At 58.5% G+C, this 22,317-nt stretch overlaps 2 protein-coding genes across 2 annotated transcripts in view; both read left to right on the top strand.

Annotated features, from left to right (window-relative positions):
* Positions 1-20,119, top strand: part of Mgrn1 (mahogunin ring finger 1) — a 45,186-nt gene extending 25,067 nt beyond the window's left edge. The window contains exons 6-18 of the mRNA XM_015490784.2: positions 1,488-1,605; positions 4,702-4,768; positions 5,126-5,175; positions 6,794-6,841; positions 8,526-8,594; positions 10,324-10,483; positions 11,427-11,536; positions 12,937-13,002; positions 14,407-14,630; positions 15,422-15,542; positions 15,828-15,870; positions 17,005-17,103; positions 18,650-20,119. Of these exons, the coding sequence (XP_015346270.2) occupies positions 1,488-1,605; positions 4,702-4,768; positions 5,126-5,175; positions 6,794-6,841; positions 8,526-8,594; positions 10,324-10,483; positions 11,427-11,536; positions 12,937-13,002; positions 14,407-14,630; positions 15,422-15,542; positions 15,828-15,870; positions 17,005-17,103; positions 18,650-18,762 (1,288 nt within the window). The 3' untranslated portion in view covers positions 18,763-20,119. The remainder of the gene's footprint in view (positions 1-1,487; positions 1,606-4,701; positions 4,769-5,125; positions 5,176-6,793; positions 6,842-8,525; positions 8,595-10,323; positions 10,484-11,426; positions 11,537-12,936; positions 13,003-14,406; positions 14,631-15,421; positions 15,543-15,827; positions 15,871-17,004; positions 17,104-18,649) is intronic.
* Positions 18,860-22,317, top strand: part of Nudt16l1 (nudix hydrolase 16 like 1) — a 5,772-nt gene continuing 2,314 nt past the window's right edge. Inside the window, 3 exon segments of the mRNA XM_048790054.1 lie at positions 18,860-18,893; positions 21,607-21,618; positions 21,852-21,934. Coding sequence (XP_048646011.1) covers positions 18,860-18,893; positions 21,607-21,618; positions 21,852-21,934 — 129 coding nt within the window.

Here is a 22,317-nt window from a genome sequence, read left to right as displayed (position 1 = left end):
GTGCCTCCTGTGTGATACATTCTGATGGCTGGGAGATTGTGGCTCCTGAGTTGTCCTTAGGCTTAGCCACCACAGCAGAGGAGCCAGAGTCTGGGGAGTACCCAGGGCTGCCAAGGACAGATGGGCCTGGTGTGGTGAGTGGTAGGCCTCCCCACACTCCCCAGCCCTCTCAGCTCTGTGCTGTCACATACTGTGAATGTGCTTGAGGAGAGGGTCCTGCTGCCATCACAAGAGCTGGGAAAGCCAAGGATAACCATCCAGGCGTGGCTGGTGTGGCCCACACAGCTGCCCTGAGCCCTGTCCCTGGGGACCAGGTGGCAGCAGAAGTGCCCAGTCCCCTTTGCTGAGACCTGGCACAAGGCCTGCTTCCCCTCCTGGAGCGCTGGCTGAGTGGCGCCAGAACCAGATCCCCAGGACCAGGCTGGGCACATAGACCTGCCATCCAGAAAGCTCTGTCCCAAATAGCAGGACAGGTGCCCTCACACGCCTTCCCTGTCCCCTTCCCTCTTCTTGACAAGGAAACCCAAGACTCAAAGGGGTGGGTCCAGGGTCCCACAGTCCAAAGAGAAGGCCCAGGTCCACCTGAACAGTGTCCTGGGCCAGTCCTTCCACTGCATCCCAGGTGGGCCTCCCGGTGGAGTTCTCTCCCTTGCTGGCTCTGGTGGCAAGGTCAGGCCCTACCCCAGCCTCCCAGGCCCTCAAGAGTGTCCTTTGTCTCAGAGACCCAGGGAACCCCCTGGGGCAGTGAGCATGGGCAAGGGTGGGGAGAGGAGCTGAGGAGAGGGAGACACCGGTCTATCAGGATTGGAAGTGCATGTGCCCTGGGACCCAGACATGCTCTCCTGGGAGACTGCCCTGGGAATGGACTCTGTGGGGCTGAGACTTGTGCAGGAAGGTGGTACTTAAAGCAGTGCTGGGAGGAGTAGCAAGATAGTGGAGACCACCTGGTGTCCCCAGGGCCTCCGAGCCACTCGGAGTAAAACCGCGGCAAAACTTTGGGCTGGTTCAGGGAACCCGGCGCCTTCAGTGTGATGGTGGTGGAGTGTAGGTGGACATTTAGGGGAGACCTGCACCCAGCATGCACCTGAGTATGTGATTTCAGAGCCACACACTGGCAGCTTCTGGGTGAAGGGCGGGGTGCTGGGCGGGGAGGAGCTCTGCAATCCTTGTTCATTCAGGAAACCGTGGAGAAACCAAAACCCAGTGGCCAGGTGTCCCATGTCTGGGAAGGTGGCAGAGGTCTCAGGCAGGGTGGGCTCTGGAAGAGTGTGTGACTAGACAGGTGTGACTAGATAGAGCTGCACAGTGAGCAGAGTGAGGCCGGGGAGCCTCCGGAGGGGCAGGGGCCGCCTGGCCAGGTGGGCTGCCTCCTGCCCACCAGAGGGTGGAGCCCTAAAGGACAAGTGGGCAGTCCCTGTGTGCTGTCGGGGAGGGAAGGCAGCCTGGCGCCCCTGGCTCCTTGATAGCCCGCCCTCTCTGCTACCCAGGTACAACCCCAAGAGCCCTCTTCTGCAGTCCGAGACCGTCCATTACAAGAGAGGCGTGAGCCAGCACTTCTCTCTGCCTTCCTTCAAGATCGACTTCTCCGAGTGGAAGGATGATGAGGTAATACTCCCATGGAGACCCACCCTTCCCCTCACTTCTCCCACACCTCGGTGGGCGCTGAGAACTGGGAATGGCTGCTGGGCCCTGTTCTCTGTGGAACACGCCCGGGGACCTCAGGTATCTCGGTGTAGCCGAGGTCTGCAGCCTGGGGGAGCGGAGGCCAAGCCAAGAGCAGCAGTTGAGGAAGTTCCCTTGCTGGACTTCGGGGAGGCACGAAGATGGTGCCCCCTGCATAGTCCTGGAACAGTGCATCTGTTGACACTGGCTGGTATCCCTTCCACCTGGGTTTGTTTCTAAATTGTGCTGTGAACATCTTCCCCTGGCCTCACTGTCTCCTCTAGGGTCTTTGTGGGTAGTAGCTCTGGTGGCTTCCCTGCTGGTGTTCCTGCCCCACCCCTTTGGGCTTCCTCCTCACCTTTTGCCTTATTTCCTGGTGACCATCTGGCCTAGGGATTGCTGATACCCTTGTCTGAGGGCTTCTGTGGGGTGGGACTTTGAGGCCCCCACCAGGGCTGCTTGAGCCTGAGAACTGCAACCTGACTCCTGCTAGTGGTCACTGTCTGGCTCTGTTCTCTCTGGGTGGCCACTTTCCCTAAGAAAGACCTCTTGTCCTTAAAATTAAATGTCTCTCAGACTCGTGCAGATGGCGGAAGGCTGTCCTGCCACCATCATGTCTGGTCCCAGGATTTGGGAGTGTCTTGTAGGTGACCCCCAGCTGTGTGCCGAGCTTGGGGCAGTGGGAGTTTCTGGGGGGACAGTGTGGCCAGTATCGCTGTGAGGAGCCTGTGGTGGCATGCACAGTGCCTGAAAGCTCCAGTTGGCCAGCAGGAGGCGGGAAGAGGGCCAAGGTGATCTCTCGTGCTCCCCCATGGTTGGATCTCACCTGGACACCAGCACTGCGTGGCTGTGCACACTTAGGTTACAGAGACAAAAGTTGCATGGAGGCTCCTCAGAGCACGAGGGCCCCTCAGCCCCAGGTGCTGGTACTCGACTGGACTCCAGCCCAGGGGTGAGCACAGGGCCTTGTCCACAAAGCTCTGTTCTTCTTTCTGGCTCCATCACCTTAACAAACAGCTGCTGACCTTTGAACTCCCCTCTCCTGGGCTTAATCACAGCCTGTAAGGGCCTTGCTATGGGGCAGCTCTGGTACAGTAGCTCTTGTGCACTGAAACAGGCTCCCCATGGGGCCTCCTGTCATGGCTCATCACCCCAGAGCAAGGCAGGAGCCCGGGAAGGAAGGTCCCTTCGACTCAGCCCAGTTTCCCAGGAGCTGCCAGCCTGGCTGGGCCTGGGTGTGTGACCATGTCCACTCCTGGACTATGTCCACTCCTGGCCTGCAGCTTTCAGATATGCAGTTGTTTCTACGATGCCCCTGCCCAGCCTCTTCCTGTGCCATCCTCTTTGGCCAACTGCCACTCCTTTTCCTTTTCACTCTATGCCACCTGTGAGGCTGGTCCAATCCTCCCTGATCAGAGGCTTCTCCTGGGCTCTTGTTGCTGATTGAGCCTACTGTCCACAGCCCTGCTCAGAACTTCTGCATTAGGCCTGGCATCTGTCCCCTTGCAGAAGGGAAACTGAGGCTTGTTCACAGTGAGCAAGTGAGGACCCACCTCCTGAGTTTGGCCCTGTGCCAGCACCTGCTGTCTCTGGGCCTGTCCCTGCTGATGTGAACTGGCCCCAGTGCCCCATCACCTCCCACAGCAGCTCCTGGCGCCTGTGTCTCTGCCTGGTTGCCTCTGTCTATGAATGTATCTGTCCATGTCCCATCAGCTCTATGTGGCCAGAGCCATGGCTCCCTTGGAAGCAAGGTGGAGATCAGGCCTGTGTGGGCTTGGGGGCAGTTATGGGTTTGTCCAGCTGAGGGCTGCCTTCCCAGGGTTTCTCACATGGACAGGCAGTTTAGTGGGGAGCTCAGCCTCCAATGCAGGGAACCCTGTGTTAGCCATGTGCTAAGGCAGGCTAGTGGCCTGGAGCAGGGGCAGCCGGGCCACCTGCTCAAATGGAGTCATCGCCTGTCAGCATGTTGGGTGGCCTGGGCAGTCAGCCTCCCCCACAGGTGGCAGCAGACCTCCGGGTACCTGGTGTCTCTGGGTTCCCTACCTTGGCTGCTCTTGTGGTCTGTGATTTCTTTCTCCCCATCTGAATCTTCAGTAGGAGGCTCCCTGTGTTAGTGAATTTTAGGAAAAAGTGTTCCCCTCTGTTTCTTAAATAGCATCAACATTCACTCCTCAGCCGTGTCCTCATGTGTGGCCTGTGGGAGGACTTCACTTGCACTGTGTTGAACCTGTGTGGTTGGGCTATAGTGACCCATTTCACAGCACAGGAAACTGAGGCTGAGGTAGAAGGGCTGAAGATGGAAGTTATCCTGGGCCATTGGGCAGGAACACGTTCCCAAGCTCGGCTTCTGCTGCCAGCTTCCCGGGGGGAACACTGGCAAGGAATACAGACCTGTGTGGCCTGCAGTTTGGGCTCTACGGGTGCTTCTCAGCCAGAACGTTCCTGAATGTCTCGGTTTACAGGGTGTGAACTCAGGGTTCACATAGCCTTGGACTCCTTTGGACTCAGGATTGCAGTGTGCCCCCCCAGGAGCGGCTCTGCTGGGACATCCTGTGGGGCAGGTGGTCACTGCAGGCTGATTGTCGGGCCTTCCCCTACTCCCTGTGGGTAGTCCTGGCTAAGGGAAGCTGACTCTTCGGGTACTGGAGGCCGCAGGCCTCTGCTGTCAGTGGGCCCCATTAGGTTTCCACCCATTATTTTCTTCTGTTTCTCAGCAGTTTTATTGTGATATGATTCACGTGCCTTGTAGTTTGCTCATTGTAAATACACAAGCCAATGGGTTTAGAGTATTTAGTGCTATGCAGTCTATGTCTATTCTTTGGTCACTCTTTATTGAGAATGAATTTAAAAATGCATGTGTCTGCTGCTCATCTGTGCCAGACACTGAGGGGGTCATGGAGACTTGGTAGGCAGGGCCACATCTTTTGCATCTTTCATCTAGCAGGAAATTGGGGACACTGAGGATGACCCCATGATCTCATACTCTTCTCTGACTCCCTGGCCGAAGTCCTGACAGTTCTCGCCTCCTTTCCTCCTCAGTTGAACTTTGACCTGGACCGGGGCATGTTTCCAGTGGTCATTCAGGCCGTGGTGGATGAAGGAGATGGTGAGTGGGGTTGGTTGGCTTTTCCTCTTCCTCCTGTCCTAGCATGTGGGTCCTGCAGGGAGGAGGCTGCTTCCTGAGGTCCTTCTACCCAGTCAGTGAGAGATGTCCTTCCAGAGGTGACAGTGGTCCATGCCTCTACGTGCAGGCCCAGGACATGGGGAGCTCCAAGTACAGGAGGCTCGGGAGCTGCTGGGGGAGCGGCAAAGCCCCTGGCAGAGAAGGGTGGGGCCAGGTGCAGGTCTCCAGGTGCATACCTGGAAGGGGGCTGGTTGGAATGGGCACCATCGGGGGGTGGGGGGGGGGCACTTGACCCTGACTGCTCTGTCCTCTCTTCTGTCTCCCTTCTCCTGGCTTCAGTGGTAGAAGTGACTGGCCATGCCCACGTGCTCCTGGCTGCCTTTGAAAAGGTAAGTGCCATCCCAGCTGCCGACCCCAGTGACCTGGGAGCTGGGGTTGGGATGGCCTTGTGAAATCAGAAGCCTGACTGGGGGATCAGGGCTTGGTGCAGGGGGCCAAGGGTCAGAGCTGGGGCAGGGAGATGGAGATGACCAGGACACTCGTTCTGAGGCTGAGCGTCCCATTGGCAGGCTTTTCAAAGGGATTTGGAGTGGCAGGGCCAACCCTCACTTCCCACTAGGATGTGGAGAAATTGTTGCCCTGGCCATTTTCCACCAGCCCCAGGGTACCTCAGGTGTCACCTGGTACCTGTCACATCCCAGCTGATGCACTGCCCCTTCCTGCCTGGCTTGTATTTACCCTGACCCTACTGGGCTGGGCAGGCCTTGATCCTGACTGGCTCAGGGCAGCCCTGTGAGACAGAGCAGTGGTTTGTGGTTAGCCTCGGGGCTGGGTTCCATGCACAGCACCTAGTGAAGCTCTGGAGCCTGAAGGGTGGACCAGGGCCTGCCCCCTGCTATCTGGCCTGCATGGTTCCTGCAGGTAGAGGGTGTGTCCTTGTTTGATAATGACCATGCAGACCCCGCCCTCCTCCACGCCCTTGAATATTTGTCAGTACTCTGGAGGGTTTCAGCAAGCGCCTGGGGCCCTTGTGCTTTGCCACCACACCTGTGAACTGCTTGCTCCCTTCTGGGTCCTCACGAGTGCCCCTGCAACCCCTGCCTGCTTTTATGCAGAGCCCAGCTCCTGTGACCTGGCCCTTTACCAAGGTCCCTGGTGCTCTGCACAGCTGGGCCGGGGACCCCTCAGACTTGTTCATCCCATGGAGAGGTTGGATCTGCCCTCCTGGGCCTAGGGGCACAGGATGCCCATGTGAGTGCCTGGACAGAGGTTGGCCTCCTTCATCTCCAGTGCTCGCTGGCTAGCCATGCTCCTGAGCTCAGCTTCTACATAAGAGGTGGACACTGTTTATGCATCTGCCTTCTCTGGCTGAGGCAGAGAACCATCTCGGGCAAATGTTCCATTTTGAGCTTCCAGTTTAGAACCCAATAAGAACAGCTCATAATGCTGTAATCCTGCACTGTGGACGTTTCTCCAAGGACCACCAGCCTTACCAGACAGTCGGACAGTGCCATCTTCCTTGGCTTGGAAGTGGTCATCAGTGTGGTTTCAGGATCTCAGATCTGATGCCTTAATGAGCATTGTCCAAGCTGAAGGGAGTGTCTCCCTGGATGCTGAGGATCTCATTGTTCCCTTTGAACTTTTGGTGCTCCCAGTGGTCCTGAGTGCCTATGCCTGTGTGACTTCCAGACTATTCCAGGCCCTTTGAAAGCAAGAGCCTGTCTTGATTCTGGTGTCTGAGTGCTTTCTGGATGTTGGGGAGGCGCGTGATCACTGGGCCTTGGCTGAGAGGTCAATGTGGGAGAGTTGGGGTCTGTAGGGCAGGGCAGGGCCCAGGGGGCTATTTTTAGAAGGTTATCCAGGTACCTTTGAAGCTAGTTCTGAGGGCTGCAGTTGGGAGGTCTTGGCTTGGCTCCATGGTGGTCACATCTGTCTTGTTTTTGGCTGTGGATGTGGGTTATCGGGGAGGCCTGCAGCTGGCCAGGTAACCTGTGTGTTCCCCTGCAGCACATGGATGGCAGCTTCTCCGTGAAGCCTTTGAAGCAGAAGCAAATCGTAAGTGTCGGGCTGTCACAGCCCCTTTGACTTGAGAGGCATGCACACATGCGCTCGCTGCCATCCAGGGGTTGTGGGCGGTTCTTCCTGGGCCACAGTGGCCTTGAGTTCCCCACTACTGGGCTCTCTGCTCCAGGAACTCGGGTCATGCGTGTCTTTTGAGGGGTGTGTGCACACTCACCACCTACCAAAGCCATTCTTTTTTTTTTTTTTTGGTGGTGGTGCTGGGATTGAACCCAGTCCTCAGGTGTGCCTGGCAAGGGCTCAGCCACTAGCCATGACCCCCACCCCATGGCCACTGCCATAGCCCTAAGTCTGGTGGAGTTGAGCGTGGGGCCTGTGATGCAGTAGTCTCAGCAGACCTTCTGGATGGAGGGGTGGAGGGAGCGGAGACGGGCGACTGCAGCCTCCTTTCTTTACACACTGCGAGAGATGGGCCACATCGGGCAGAGACCTGGACTGACTCCATCAGCGCCTGACAGGAAGATGGAGAATCCTAGATCAAATGCTGTGGACCAATGCGGCTTCTCTTTGGGGTCATTAATTCTGTGGTCCTATGCTGGTCCCATCATACTTAGGCACTGTGAGGATTTAGTGGAGCAGGGGAGGTCCCTTAACCGGAGCTGCATGAGACTTGATTCTGACACTTTTTTTTTTTTTGTACTGGGGATCGAACCCCAGGGTGCTTAATCACAGAGCCACATCCCCACACCCCTTTTTTAAAATATATTTTTATTTTATTTTTAAAACTTTTTTAGTTGTAGATGGACAGTATGCCTTTATTTTATTTATTTTTGTGTGGTGCTGAGGACCAAATCCAGTGCCTCACACACACTAGGCAAGAGCTCTACCACTGAGCCACAACCCCAGCCCCTGCCAGCCCTTTTGATATTTTATTTAGAGACAGGGTCTCGCTGAGTTGCTTAGTGCCTCACTAAGTTGCTGAGGCTGGCTTTGAACTCCTGATCCTCCTGCCTCAGCCTACCAATGTGCTGGTTTTACAGGCATGTGCCACTGTGCCCACCCTGAGACTTGGGCCATGGTTGGGGTCTGTTTTCCAAGGCTATAGTTAGCAGTGTGTAGGTACCAGGGCCTGTTTTCCAAGGCTATAGTTAGCAGTGTGTAGGTACCAGGGCCTGTTTAAGCCACAGTGTGGAAATGGGGTTTATTAGCTTCTAGAAGGTAGAATGATCCTTGTCAAGTCCCCAGCCTGAAGGTGCTGGGTGGGTCCAAGATCCAGTGGGGGTCAGGGTCCTTATCTTGGGTGAGCTGGCTGCCAGTGCCCTGGCACTGGTGAGCAACAGGAGGGCAGGTCTGTTTGTGTCTTAGAGCAGAGATATTAGAGAGCAATAGCCACGCAGGCTGCCGTCTGCTCGCTACAGGCCTTGACTCTGGTTGCTCTTGTGGGCTGGGGACAGATGAGTGAGTCAGAGTGGCTTTTCTCTGGTGGTGGGTTGGTCAGTGGGTTAGCTGGGCCCAAGACCCTCAGCTCTGCTCCCTGGGCACAGAGCATGTTTCCTTCCCTCTCCTGGCATCAGCCCACTCCCCAGGGGCAGGTGCGGACAGGCCCCACAGCTGCGCCTGCCTCTGGGATCTGAGCCGTGGAGGCAGTGTAGGCCCAGGTGGGTACAAAGGAGCCCTGGATGGGGCTGGCAAGGCCCAGTGCACCTTCTCTGCTCCCCAGGTGGACCGTGTCAGCTACCTGCTGCAGGAGATCTATGGCATTGAGAACAAGAACAACCAGGAGACCAAGGTGTGTCCCCGTGGGTGGAACTGTGCTACCTACCTTGCCGGAAGCCCACTCACTGTGGACGACTTGCAGGGTCTCCCAGGCCTGGCTGAGGGCTGATGGAAAAGGGCCAGTCCTTTCTGCCTTCCCCTGGTGAGCCTGGGCACTTTCAGCCATAGAGTCCTGAGGTTTACAAGACATGGTGTCCTTTTTCCAGCAAGTTTGCTGGCTTGTGTAATTCACCATCTGGTCCTCCAGGGCAGCCTGGGATCCAGGGACCTTGCCCCTCCTGCGGCCTGGGCCTGGCAGTGAGTGCTGCCTTTGGGTTTTTCCCTCATAGCCAGCCGTGAGCGAGGCTGCCCCCTGCTGCTGGCTTCACGCCTCGACAGTGTGTCCTGCACACTAGAGGACACATCCAAGGTAGAGGCAGCTCTGGTAGCTGCTAAAGCAGTGGCCCAGGTGGCCAGGGAAGGGCTGAGGAGCTTGAACTTGGGACCTGGTTGCCTTTTTGTTATTTCTTATTTTTTGTTATTCTTATTTTATGTTTTTGGTGCTGGGGATTGAACCTACTAAGTCACATTCCTACCCCTTTTTATTTTTTATTTTAAGACAAGATCTCACTAAGTTTCTCAGTCTTGCCAAGTTACTGAGGCTGACTTGGAACTTGTGATCCTCCTGCCTCAGTCTTCCAAACTGCTGGGATTACAGGCGTGTACTACTGTGCCTGGCTCTTTTTATTGGTTTCTTTCTTTTTTTTTGGTACTGGGGATTGAACTCAGGGGCACTCAACCACTGAGCCACATCCCCATCCTATTTTGCATTTTATTTAGAGATAGGGTCTCACTGAGTTGCGTAGCACCTTGATTTTTGCTGAGGCTGGCCTTGAACTCATGATCCTCCTGCCTTAGCCTCCCAAGCCCCTAGGATTACAGGCATGTACCACTGCGCTCAGATTTATTGTTTTTTAAAAGAGTATGGCATGAATGAAATGGCTGCCTGTTTTGTTTTTGTTTTTTAAATTTCTTTTAGATGTCGATTGATCTTTATTTTATTCATTTATTGAATGTGGTGCTGAGAATTGAACCCAGTGCCTCACACATGCTAGGCAAGCGCTCTACACTGAGCCCCAGCCCTGGCCTGTTTTTTAGAACCTCTCTGAAAGGCAGAGACTGGCTGGGTCTGGGACAGTGGGAACCTCCAGGAGCTAGGAGGACAAAGTAGTCTGGCCAGGCCCGGCTCAGCCGAGCGTGCACTCTGCTCAGCTCTTACACCAGGGGCTGGCTGGCATCCCTCAGGGTAGCTGCTTGGCGCTGTGGACAGCCAGGGACAGTGGGCAGGCTGTGCTCTAATGAAGCTCCACAGAAACAACTGGGTCAGCCTGCCTGGTCCTGCTGGGACTCCATGCTCTCAGCCCACGTGCTGCTTTTCTGAAAATTGATTATTGATTTAGTGAAAGCATTGCCAACAAGTTAGATCTCTGTGATTGTTCCCACTACAGGGACGGTCCCCCAGCTTCCAGGCACTGCTTAGCAGGGGAGCTCTTTGGAGTTTCTCTTTGAATCTGAGAAGCAGAAAGAGCCAGTTCTTGAGTCCCCAGTGTCCCCTTAGTGAGCATGGTGCCAGCTGTAGCCTCCACAACTGCCCCTGCCTCTGGGTCTCCCTTGGTCATGGTGGCCCCTGGGGTAATGAAGGACACCTGGTGGCCCGGGAGGGCCTACAGAGGCCACTGACCGGCAGGCCCTCGTCCCTGTAGCCCGCAGATGACGAGAACAGTGACAACAGCAACGAGTGTGTGGTGTGCCTGTCGGACCTGCGGGACACACTGATCCTGCCCTGCCGCCACCTGTGCCTCTGCACCTCCTGTGCCGACACGCTGCGGTACCAGGCCAACAACTGTCCCATCTGCCGGCTGCGTGAGTGCCACCCAGGGCCTGCACATGGGGTTGTGGAGATGCGGGCGGCCCACACCACAGCAGTTCCGGGCCGGGTGTCATCTGTGGCTGAGACAGGAGAGCAGCACTAGCCTAGCTAGACTTTATGGGGGTCAGGAAGGAGGGAGTGAGCCAGGTGGGTGGTGGCCTGCGCTGGGTGAGCTGGGCAGGGTCCTGGTTCAAGGGGCCAGTCCTGCCTCACATGGAGCTCTGTGAACCCCATTCCAGCTCACAGCCTGAGTCCGTCCTCCCCTGGGCTACTGAGCCTTGGGTGAGGATGTGAGGTAGGAGGCCCGGACACCATGGGGTCAGGAGTCAGTGCAAAAGAGGTCTCCTCCCTGCACGAGGCCTGTGTCCATCGTGGGCTGGACAGGACATAGAGAGAGGAGAAGGATTGATGGATGCACCTCGTCTGTGACCATGTTGCCAGGACACATCTCTGAGGAGGCTGAGGAGGAGCCTCTTGTCCCGCCCCATTTGCTTCTTCTTGGCCTGGTCACCTGCCCTGCACTCTTCACCTGCCCTTTCCTGGAAGAGTATGCCATGGCCTCTGGGCCATTTTGTGGGGAGAGGGATGAGCCTGGTTTGGTCTCCCTGCTCTGGGTGGCCAGACTCTGCCCCTGGACTCCCCTTGGGACCTGGTAAACCTTCCTGCAGCCTGAAGGGGCTCCTCTCATCCTGGCCGTGTGGTCTGGAGCACTGGGTGGGTCTTGTCCCCTGCTGCCCAGCTCCGCTGGCCCTCACCCTGGGCCAGTGCCATCTTGACCTTGTATTTCCTCCCTGCCTGGAGCTGCTAAGGCTCTGCTCTGCCCAGTTCTGGGACTCCTCTAGGGTATCCCAGTGGGGTGCCCAGTGTCTCTGGCTGGGTGGGCTCCCCATGCTGCTGGGGTGCTGCCTGCTTACCTGAGTCCCTCCCTCTGCACAGCGTTCCGGGCCCTCCTGCAGATCCGGGCTGTGCGTAAGAAGCCAGGGGCCCTGTCCCCTATCTCCTTCAGTCCTGTCCTGGCCCAGAGCATGGACCACGATGAGCACTCGGTAAGTGCCTCTTGTACCCTCCTGTCCGTGGTCCATGTGGCCCTGCAGGAGGCTGAGTGTGGATGGGGGCCAGGGCGGCCATGTACGCGAGGCAGCTGCCCCCTCGTCTGGGTTCACCCCCAGTGGACGAGTCAGCCCTCCGTCTGCTTCTCCGTGAGTGAGCCATGCTGTTTCCTCACAAGACTCCACAGGGCAGCATAGCATCGCTCTGAGGGGCCTTAGCAAGTGGCCACCAGGTCCCCTGCACTGGGCCACACAGGTGGGGCTTGCTTTAGGCAGGCAGGGCAGGTCCTGTCGCTTCAGGCCTGAGGAGGAGACAGGGACATGAGGAAAGGGCAGGGCCAGGAGAGCAAAGCCGGTGCAGAGCGACTCTAGCAGGTGGGAGGGACGCAGAGGCAGGAAGGGCTGGGAGGGAGCCCAGGAGAGAGGGCTGCCAGGCAGAGCCTGCCCGGGCTCCCTGTTGGCTTGAGCTCCTTTCCTGGCTCCCCGCTGAGGCTGCCATGTCCAGTGGCCTTGAAGGCCCCCCTATTGGAATAAACCCAGTGGGCCCGCACACCCACAGGTGCAGCCTCTGCGTGGGAGGGTCCTCGCCAGCCTCCTGGATCTGCACCAGGCTATGGCTGGACCCTGCCATCCCTAGCAGGAGGCCAGGTGTATTTGTTCATGTTCCTGAAAATTGGGCCAGTATTTGGAAGCTTGGAAACTCCCCTTGAACCCCAGGTTTTGGGCTTCTCTTTTAAAATCGGAAGTGTTTTGGCAGCTGCAGCAGAAGTGTGGCTGTCCTAGAGGGGCCTGTGTCACCGAAGGCCACCCAGCCGCTGTGGGCTTGCCTGGCAGTTCTGCCTCCAACTTGTTCAGCATGGGCTTTGGGGGACCCCGGTACCTTCCATCAACCACTGGCTGTTTGGTTGCGAGAGGCTGGTCTCTGTGTGTCAGAGGGCTGATGGACGCCCAGTGGCAGTGGCTTGGTGTTTGGTTTTGCCCTCCCCAGTTCTGCCCTGGTGGCCTAGGCTCAGGCGGGTCCCTTCCTGTTCTCTCTTACGTTTCATGAGCCAAGACGCTTCCCACAGTGCAGGGCTGCAACCGTCTCCTGTCTTTCATGGGCGGAGAGCCCTTGACCAAGCCCTGCTGCTCTGGGTGACCTAGGGTGGGTTGGTGTTGGGGCAGGCCCCACCCCTTGCTGCTCTGAGAGGGCCAGCTGTATGGCTCCTGGGCCCTGGCCAGGCGGGCCGGCAGCCTGTCCAGAGCCCTCAGCCAGGACTCGAATTGCATGTGGTCCCGAGGGTCCTGTGAAGCGCAGGGTGCCTGGCGCCTGGAGGACAGCAAACCAGAGCCCCGCCCGCCAGCCCAGTGCCATTCAGGGGTGGTGGTTGTAAAACATATAATTTTTATCTTGACAGTGTCCCTTTAAAAAATCAAAGTCGCACCCTGCCTCCCTGGCCAGCAAGAACCCTAAAAGGGAAACAGTAAGTGTGCTTGGTCCTTGCGACCTTTCTGCCCGCACTTCGCTCTAAACCAGCAGCGTGGGACGTCCGTCCACCCCAGGCTAATGTTTATTAATGCAGTCTGTCCATCTGCGCTCCCCAGTCCCGGAGTCCCTGCCCAGGAAGGGAGTTTTGTGGAACAAGCAAAGCTCAAGGTCTGTTGGCAAAAAGCCAGTCTCGTCTGCCCTGGTGACGGCCGGCCAGGCAGTGCCCCTCTGCCAGCTTTGCCCCGCCTGGGCCCCAGGCCCGTTTCCCTTTTTTTTTTCTTGCTGGCAGTGGAATGGACATTGGAGGTGGACTGTCGCTGCTGCTGAGTTTGCAGACAGTTTTCCCTGCGCGTGCTTCTGGGTCTTGCGTTCCCTTGCTCTCTACCCCTTGGGTCTGGCTTTTTGGGCCTAGGACTCTGGTTTTCTGGCATTTTCCTTGCACCCTAGGGGACAGGCAGGGGGATGGGTAGTGGGTGGCAGCTGGACCAGGCTTCTACCCAGAGCCTTCATGTACCTGGGCAGACCCAGTCAAAGCCCCGTGCACCCAGGGGGTGGCTTAGAGAGGCAGAGAGAAGCAACCCAGAGAGACTTTTTCATTTTTCAAGGAGGGAGGGGCTCAGGCCATCCTTCACCTTTAAGTTGAAGGCAGGTGGGAGCAGGGGGGGACAGAGGTCCAAGACGCAACGCAGGCCTGGCACCCACCTGTGGTCCTTCCTCTCAGGGCCTCGCTCTCTGCAGGCCAGAGCCCGAGGCTCTTTGCCCCTTGGCCTGGTCCTGGGAGAGTGAGGCAGGGCAGCACTGCCCACCTCTGAGCAGCCTGGTGGCCTGACTGCTGTTCCTGGGTCCCTGGGTGGCTTTCTCCTCCATCCACCTTGTGGGTTCTGCCCGCTTCCAATAGGGGGCGACAGTGGCTTCTCCCTTGTGCCCCAGCTGCCAGCCAGGTCGGAGCTCCTGGAGCAGACTTCCCCGGCTGGGGCACACGTATGTGCAGTGGCCCTCTGTTTTTGGCATGGCCCGCCCTGCTCTCCCCACCCGCCAGCCTTCCTGTCACTAATCCCTCATTCTCCCCCTCGAGGCAGGAACAGGAAGCCAGGTAGGGGCTGGCCGAGGACAGGGTGGGAACCCTTGTGGGTGCCCTCCGCCCTTCATCTTGGCCACTAATGTGGGCATCTGCATGTCCAGGGTGTGCGCTAGCTATAGCCGATGGCCGAGGGAGCTTTGGGCTTTAAGGCTGTGAGGGAGGGGGGACCTCAAGTCCCTAAAGGTGGAGCAGCCAGGAGATGGTCAGCAAAGAAGGAGTGGGAGCAGCATGTCCCTGGGAGAAGCCCAGTGTCAGGGGCTTTGTGGCTGTGGGCAGGGGGCCTGGCTGGCCTCTCTTCACCTGTGCTTGTCCCTGCAGAGCTCGGACAGCATCCCATCTGGCTACGAGCCCATCTCCCTGCTCGAGGCACTCAATGGCCTTCGTGCTGTGTCCCCGGCCATCCCTTCAGCCCCACTTTATGAAGAAATCACCTATTCGGGCGTTTCAGACGGCCTCTCTCAGGCCAGCTGTCCTCTTGCTGGGATCGAGCGAGTCATGGAGAGCAGCCACCAGGGCAAGCCCAGGAGCAAGTCTCCAGACAGGTGAGGCCAGACCCGGCCTTCCTTTCGAGAGGGCGTGTGCATGTGAGTGTGCGTGGCAGCACATGAGGACGTGAGGCTGATGTGTGGCTTCTCAGGGTTTTCTGACGTCTGGTTAGTGACCGCCGGGGCACAGAGCCAGTAGCAGGTCAGACTCAGCAGCAGCTCATCACGGCAGAGAGCAGAGCCGCGGAGCCGTGCCAAGGCCGAGGCCAGAGGTTCCCGTGCCCTCCTGTCCTCAGCCACGGGGCTGTTCAGCAGCCAGTCCCATGGGCATGTCGCAGCACAGTGATGAGTGATGGCAGCTAGAGCTTGGGATGCAGCTGGCGCACATCACTGCTGAGCCAGTGGTCATGTCCCTTCCCAGGCTTGACAGCCTCCGCAGTCACAGGGCACAGAGGGCCTCCAGCAGCTGCGTTCCTTGGGTGCCAGGGTCAGTGGGCTCCCGTGGAGACTGGCAGGGAGTGGCCGCCTGCCCACCTCCTGGCCCCACTGACGGGCTTGGTGCTCTCAGTGGAGAAGCAGGCCCACGCCCTCTTGCTGCTTCCTGCCCCTGCCGGTTTCTCTTCTCCTCTCTCTGCTCATGTCCCTCCAAAAGTCTCGGGTGGCCTGTCGGCATCGGCCACAAGGGCTTTGCTAGGAGGTGCTTCTCCAGGAGTGTCTCCCCACCTCTTGGCCTCACCCAGTGGGTGTCAGGGTGGGGCATCTGCCAGCCAGTGTGGCTTTGCTGCTCAGCATACCTGATCCAGCTGCCCTCCGGGCCCCACCTTCCCTTCCCTTCCCTCTCTCCCCAGCACCCTGAGGTCCCCGACATCCCCAATCCACGAGGAGGACGAGGAGAAGCTCTCCGAGGACTCGGATGCTCCTCTCCCGCCCCCTGTGGTGGAGCTGGCGCTGCAGGAGAGCTCCCCCGAGGTGAGACCCTGCCTGGCCTCCTCCAGCCACACCCACCAGGCCCGAGCCCCCGCCCACCTGGGCACTGCCACGCTGTGAGGCTCTCCAGGCTGCGATCCCAGCCTCTGGGACAGGGTGCTGCATGGTGACTTGACCAGGGTGGCAGGAGAGGCCACATGAGAATCCTGCACCCATGATGTCTTGTGTCCCTGGGTGGCTGCAACTGCCCTCCGCCTGGTGTCAGTGCCCTGGCTGTCGGCCCCAGCCCTGCCACCAAGTCCCAGGCAGTTTTCCTTTGTCTCCTAGAGCTTCACAGCAGAAGAGGTGGATGCATCCTCGCTGAAGCAAGGTGAGCCCTCCTCCCTTGGCAGCCCAGCCCCGGCCGCCTGGAGATTGAGTCTCACCGGGAGCTTTGCCACACGGGTGCTGACCAGGCCCTGCTGCTCAGTTTTCCCACCTCCCCCCCAGACTGTAGGAGCAGCCCCCGTTTCCAGCCTGGGTCTTCTGGCCAGCTAGCCCCTGGCTGCCCAACCAGCCGTCTCCTCCTTCAGAACGAGAGCAGGGCTGGTGTGTGTCTCCTCACCTCCTCTAGTGGAGGCCTTAAGCACATGAGGGCCTCCTGGGGGCCTCCTGTGAGCCGGGCCCTGTGGGGAGGCAGCGTGGCGGCACCTGTGCTGAGGCCTCCCTAGCCTCCCTCCATAGCTGGCCGTTCCTCCCCAGCCTTGCTGCTCAACACAAGGGGAAAGGGAGGCTCCGGTGGCACCAGGGAGGCCCGTGGCCGTGGCCAAGTATGGTGAAGATCCCAGAATAGATCGCAGCCACCCCTGGGCTGACCCAAGTGCCTCCCAGGAAGCCATCCACCCTCAGGGAGGCCCCCCTGCAGGCTGCTGGCAGCCCCCAGCCCTGAGAAGCTGGGCCCCAGGCTGCGAGTCCCCAGGGGCAGTGCCTCACCCAGCCCCGGGCCTTGCCTCCCTGCGTCTGTGCTTTGCAAGCTGCTGGTCTGAGCAGACAATGAGGAACCAGTCCCAAAGGGATGTGACCTCGGCTGTGGGATACAGTGTGTGCAGGGACAGACAATCTGGGGACGAGCCCTTTTTTTTATCAGAGAAGGGCCACCCTCAGAAGTGCAGGTCCCAAACTGAGGAACTGAGAGCTGTTGTGTGGCATGTGCCTCAGATTCCCTCACAAGGGCCAGGATCTGTGGTAACTGCTCTGGGCAGCAGGGCCATGGCCCTGGCACCTGCTTTTCGGCAGGGTTGAGCAGGAGACAGCTAACACCTGTTACCAGCTGACCTTGTTTTTGAAACATGGGTCTGTAATGTTCATAATACAAATAAAACACCCGTGCTAGTGGGAGAGAGGGAGGGAAAAGAAAGGAAGTGTCCACCTTTAGGGTCTTTGGAGAATGCGGGGATGGGGCGGCGTCAGCTGGAGCACAGGCCTAGGATTTGCGGTGGTCCTGACCTTGCCCTCCACTGTGCAGGGAGCCGGGTGCCTTCCATCGAGGACGTCCTGCAGGACAGCAGTCCTGAGCACCACGGCTGCAGCCAGCCAGGCCCTCCTGCTGACATCTACCTGCCAGGTAATGGCAGGGCTGGGGGTGTGTCCTGACTCTGTCCCCAGGGAGGTGGGGGCCTACCAGTCCCACAGCATGACTCTGGCCAAGCCCAGGTCTGCTTGGTATCCTGCAAGCTCAGCTCTTTGGAGCAGAGCCTTCGCCTGAGGCCCCTGTCAGAGCACTCTGGAGTGAGTGGACACAGTCCTTTTCTGTCTACCTCCTGCTGGGGACCAGGTGGTCATCACTGGTCCTTCCCAAGGGCACAGCAGGCCCAGGCCTGGTGCTGGGGGAGCCACTGGCAGAACCTCTGCCCCGTAAGCTGCAAGCAGAAAGCAAGAATGCAGGACCCAAGGTCATGCTGGTGCAGGGATCCAACCAGAAAGCCAGGGCAGCCACGGGCCTCCCCTGCCTCAGGGGTGACTGGGCCACCTGCCCAGATGACACAGCATGTCTCCAGCCAGGGCAGAGAGCAGGCAGAGTGCCCTGGGCACCGGAAAGGCCCATGGCAGGGGCAGACTCTGCCCTCTCCTTTTCCTAGGCTCAGGCTCAGGCCCAGGCCCTCAGGTCAGTTCTGCTCTGCTGGGGTCCGCTTCAGACCAGAGCTCCAGAATTGGGGTGCAGGGGAGGCTCTGAAGCTTCTGGGCTTCTGACATAAATGGCCATATTGCCTTCAGAGCTGTGACCTTGGAGGAGTTGCTTTAAGGAACCTGGGTCCCTTCACATAGCAGGGAAGCCCATCTGCCCCCTGCCTGGCCCAGAACCTGTATGGCTCAGTCTTCCAGGGTCACCACAACCAGGGCCTCAGGCAGTTGTGACACACTCTGGTTGGAAAGGACCTCTCAGCGCCACCCTGCTTCTGTTTTATTTTTTTGGTACCACGGACTGAAACCAGGGGTGCTTAACCATGGAGCCACATCCCAGCACCACCCCTGGAGACGCTAGCTGGGTGCTGCAGCTGGGGTCAGACTGCAGAAGCAGGCCGCTGCCACCCAGGTGACCCGCCTGGGTCAGCGGTGCACTGCCTGGGCCTGTGTGGCAGAGCCATGTCCTGCAGGAGACCACGAGTCCTGAGGCAGCCAGTCACAGGCACCCATGGGGCAGCCAGTCTAGGGGCAGAGTGCGTCCCAGCACAGTGGAGGTGACATGCCAGGAGTGAGCAGCAGCCTCTGCAGGAGGCCGCAGACCCCATGGCCTTGCTGCACCTTGGGGAAGCTGCTCATGGGCTGCTCGCTGCTCCACGTTCTGAGGGCTTGGCTGGGTTCCAGCCTAGCTCAGTTGTAAACCTAGCAGGACAGTGGCCACTCCAGATCTGGGATGAGCCAGCCAGGGCGAGGTCAGGAGACCCACTGCTGGGCACCGAAGGGTGATATTCTGAGGGGCCAGACCTCACCCACTAGCTGGGGCTGAAGGGTCCCCAGGTCCCTGGTATGGCCACGTGGGGTAAATCTGCTGTTCCCATCAGACTGCATTGGGGACAACTGAAGGCCCTGCCCTTTGGTGACTTAAGGATGGTAGCAGGTGATGAGGGGCACCAGCCTGTGACCACACCTCCCTCTGCTCTTGCCCACAGGATGGTCCACGTCCTTGGAGACACCCTGCAGCCTCGGCACCACTGGCCCCCCCTGGCCTCCGCTTGGTGGCTCCAGTCCTGACCCTGGGGCCACTGACCTGACCCCACTCTGAGAGTTAGGCCAAACTGACAGCATGGAACCCTCAGCCCCTCAGACTTGGCCAAGGGGCTGCCCTGGACCCCAGCGTGATTCCAGTCTCTGCTGTCGGCATGACTCGTGGCCACCAGGCTCTCAGGGGCCATGGTGACCCTCGATCAAAGAGCACAGTGACCTGTCCACTCTTCAGACCCTCTTTTTCTATGGTCGATATGTTTGTAAATGGTACAAGATGAAGGACAGTGACTTTCTACCTGGGCACTGGCCCTGGGAGTTCCCCAGATGCCGGGGTCAGGGTCCCTGAGAACTTAGCAGACCAGCAGAAGAGGACGGATCGTGAAGTCCAGCTTCACAGACGTTCTGGGGGAGCAGAGCCTGTCTGCTCACTCGCACGTGGCCCCATAGCAGCCTGGTTCTCAGTGCCACCTTTGCCCACTGGTGGTCACTGTGGCCGTGAGTGGCCCCCCTGCTCTGGGCCCTCTGGCACTGAGTGCCTGCCCCAGCGTGCAGCCCTTCCCCTGGCAGCCAGGGCGGCCGTGGGCAAGGCAAGGGCTGGCCCAGCCGTGGGGTAGTGGCCTGGTCACCATGCCCTGTGCCTTCTCACAGGTCCCAGCTTTGCTCCCATCAGATGTCTCCAAGTGGGGGCCTTCCTGCTCAGCCAGTGCACTGCCCGCTCACCTTCCCGGGGGGTGGGGACCTGAGCTGCTTCCTTGGCTGTCCATCACCATTTAAATATTCCTCTGCATCTGCGAGACTTGCGTAGTGGGCTCTGGGAAAGGAGGGCATGGAGGCCCAGCCGGGGCCCTGTGCTGGCAAGGCAGCTGGCAGCAGAGATGGGTGCCTGGTGCTGGTGCCCAGAGCAGAGCTGCCAGCGGGACCTGGAGCTGGTGCTGTTGCTGCCTGCCTGGCCCAGGGAGGTGGAGGGGTCCCTGCCCAGAGAGCCGCCCTGCTCCTGGCCCCTGAGGGAGGGATGGCCGTGGGGTGGCACAGAGCCTGCTCTGAGGCTCAGGGGTGCTCGAGCCAGGGCTGTGCCCCGCAGGGCACCTTGGGGAGCAACCTAGCAGTGGCTGGTTCAGTCTGTCCAGCGAGCCTGTGAGCAGAGCACCATCAATCCTGCTCTCTCCTGCCTGCTGTTTGCTCACATGTGCACACAGGTGAGCGCACGCACGTTGGTGAGCGCATGCACACGTACCCCTCCTCTCACCCACCAGCGTCCTGGTCTCTGGCTGTTGATATTGGTGCCAGTTATTTGAAGGATGGGATGCACACTGGCCCATCTTGGCCTCAATGTGCTATTATTTGATGTACTCTGATTGGCTAGTTTTTTGTTCGTTTTTACTGTATATTTATAGTAATAAAATCATGCAGCAATATCCTGTCCACACCTTCCTCAGGGCACAGCACTCTGGGCCTGTGGCAAGACACTGGTGGTGAGTGGCAGCTGCTGATGGCTGTGACCCTGCTGTGTTTCTTCATGTAAGGCAGCAGTGACAGCGCTCCCGAGCACCGTCCTGTCATTGCTAGCCCTGGCTGGAGCAAGAGCAGACTTGACGGGGAAGGAATCCTGGCCCCAGGTGTGTGGGCTGTTGCTCCAGTGCCCATCCCCATCCCTGATTCATGCCACACATGTTCACTGGACACTCCTTGTGCCAGAGGAGGGCAGTACTGACGTGGCCTGGACCCTGGGGCACTTGCATTTGCCAGATAGGCTTTCAGGGTTTGGTTACTGTTAAGTCAGTGGTGATAGGATGGAGTCACATGGGGAACTGAATTTAACCTGGTGGTCAGGGAGGGCTTCTCTGAGGACACATTTAAACTGAGTCCTTAAGGATGAAGAGATGGCCTGAAATAGTGCTTCAGGCAACAGCACAGCAGGTGCAAAGGCCTGGCAGACAGAGCCTGGTGCAGCTGCTGGGAGAGTCAGGAGATGGGGACAGACACCAAAGACCCTGTGAAATAATTGGAGTTTGTTTTTTTGGTAATAGGGACTGAGCTCTGGTGCTGCAGTACTGATCTACACCCCCAGCCCTTTTTAAAAATTTTGTGAAACAGGGTCTTGCTGAGTTGCCCAACTTGGCTTCAAAGTTGTGATCCTCCTGCCTCAGCCTCCACAGTGCACCACTGTGCCCAGCTGGTTGGAGTTTTTTTTTAATAAGGAACAGTCAGAAAGGGTCTTCATGGTTATTTTTTCTTTTTGGTTGGGTTTGAGTGTGTGTGTGTGTTGTGTTTGGTATGGGGACTGAATCCAGGTGTGCTGTACCACTGACCTATACCCCAGCCCCTTTTTAAAAATTTTGAGTGTCTTGCTACATTGCCAAGGCTGGCTTGGAACTTGCGATCCTCCTGCCTCTGCCTTCTGAGTCGCCGGGATCACAGGTGTGCACCACTGCACCCGGCTGGGAGTAGTCTGAGTTTTGAGAATGATGAGCTTTTTAAGCAAGGGAGCAATACCCTGCAGCTGTTAGGTGGACTTAATGGATTGGAGCAATCGGTTTGGCTGCCCAGAGAATATGGATTTGGAAGTGGAAGCCTTTCTGAGCCCATGCTCCCCTGCCCAGGAGTGGCCTTCCAGTAGGGGGCGTCTGGTGTTCAGGGAACTGGCCACATACAGCCCACAGCTCCTTAGCTAATACGGTGGAGGCTGCTTCCGGTGTTCCTGGGGGTGCCTATCCCCGTGGCCCTGCAGCTACACCTGGGTCTTACACAGTCCCTGTGGGTAGACAGAGGTGTCAGGGGAGTTCTGTGTGGGCCAAACTGGACCCCCTCCTCACTTCCCCACAGACCCAGCTCCTTATTAATGTCCAGTGTTGGGGAGAGGTGGGGGTAGGGGAGCCTTCTCCCTGTGCCCCTGTGCCCACAGACCTGGGCTCAGGTATGGTGGCTGCCTGCAGGGGGGGCCTCTGGACAGAGGAGTCACCCTTCACTTGCTGCCCTGTGCTCTTAAGACATAATCACACACTTGGAGTCTGGCTTCCCTTAAACCTATGGCTGTGTGATCCCTGACCCAAGTGATGCCCACAGCAGGGAACAGAGTCCCTTTCTGGGTCCTTATTTCCTCCAATTTCCTGATGTCACCATAAAACTAACGTGATGCTTTTCCATCAGATCCTGCCAACTGTGCCCCCACCCCTTTGCTCAATTCCACCAAGCAATGGCCCCAGCCCGGGGTACTCATCCTGAGAGTGCGGGTGGGGGTTCTTTTCCCCAAAACCCACGCCCACTGTGGGGCGTGGCACTTGGGCCCTGCCGTTGATTGAGTTCGGCGCAGCAGATGGGTGCTGGATGCTTGCTTCCGAGGCCTCGGGACTTCGTTCTGACAACGCAGGGTAAATACTAACTGCTCCACCTCTGCAGGATACTGGGTCGGGGATTCGATTGTTCCCGACTTCGGGCCTCTCGTGGCAAGTCCCGGCCTGCAGGATATTTGGGGCGCTAGGCTGGGGAGCACGCCCCACCCCCTGAATTTAAGCCACTTGCAGCCCCAGAGGCTGAACCCAGGGCTGCATAGGCACCATGCCGGGCCCTGCTGTCCTTGCGCTCCGGAGAGGCGGGGTGCTGTCGCGGGAGGGGT

The sequence above is a fragment of the Marmota marmota genome, unplaced genomic scaffold (assembly GCF_001458135.2).
Source record: "Marmota marmota marmota unplaced genomic scaffold, marMar, whole genome shotgun sequence".
NCBI lineage: Eukaryota > Metazoa > Chordata > Mammalia > Rodentia > Sciuridae > Marmota > Marmota marmota.
Note: the sequence above shows the minus strand (reverse complement) of the source record. Positions and strands in the feature narration are given on the sequence as shown.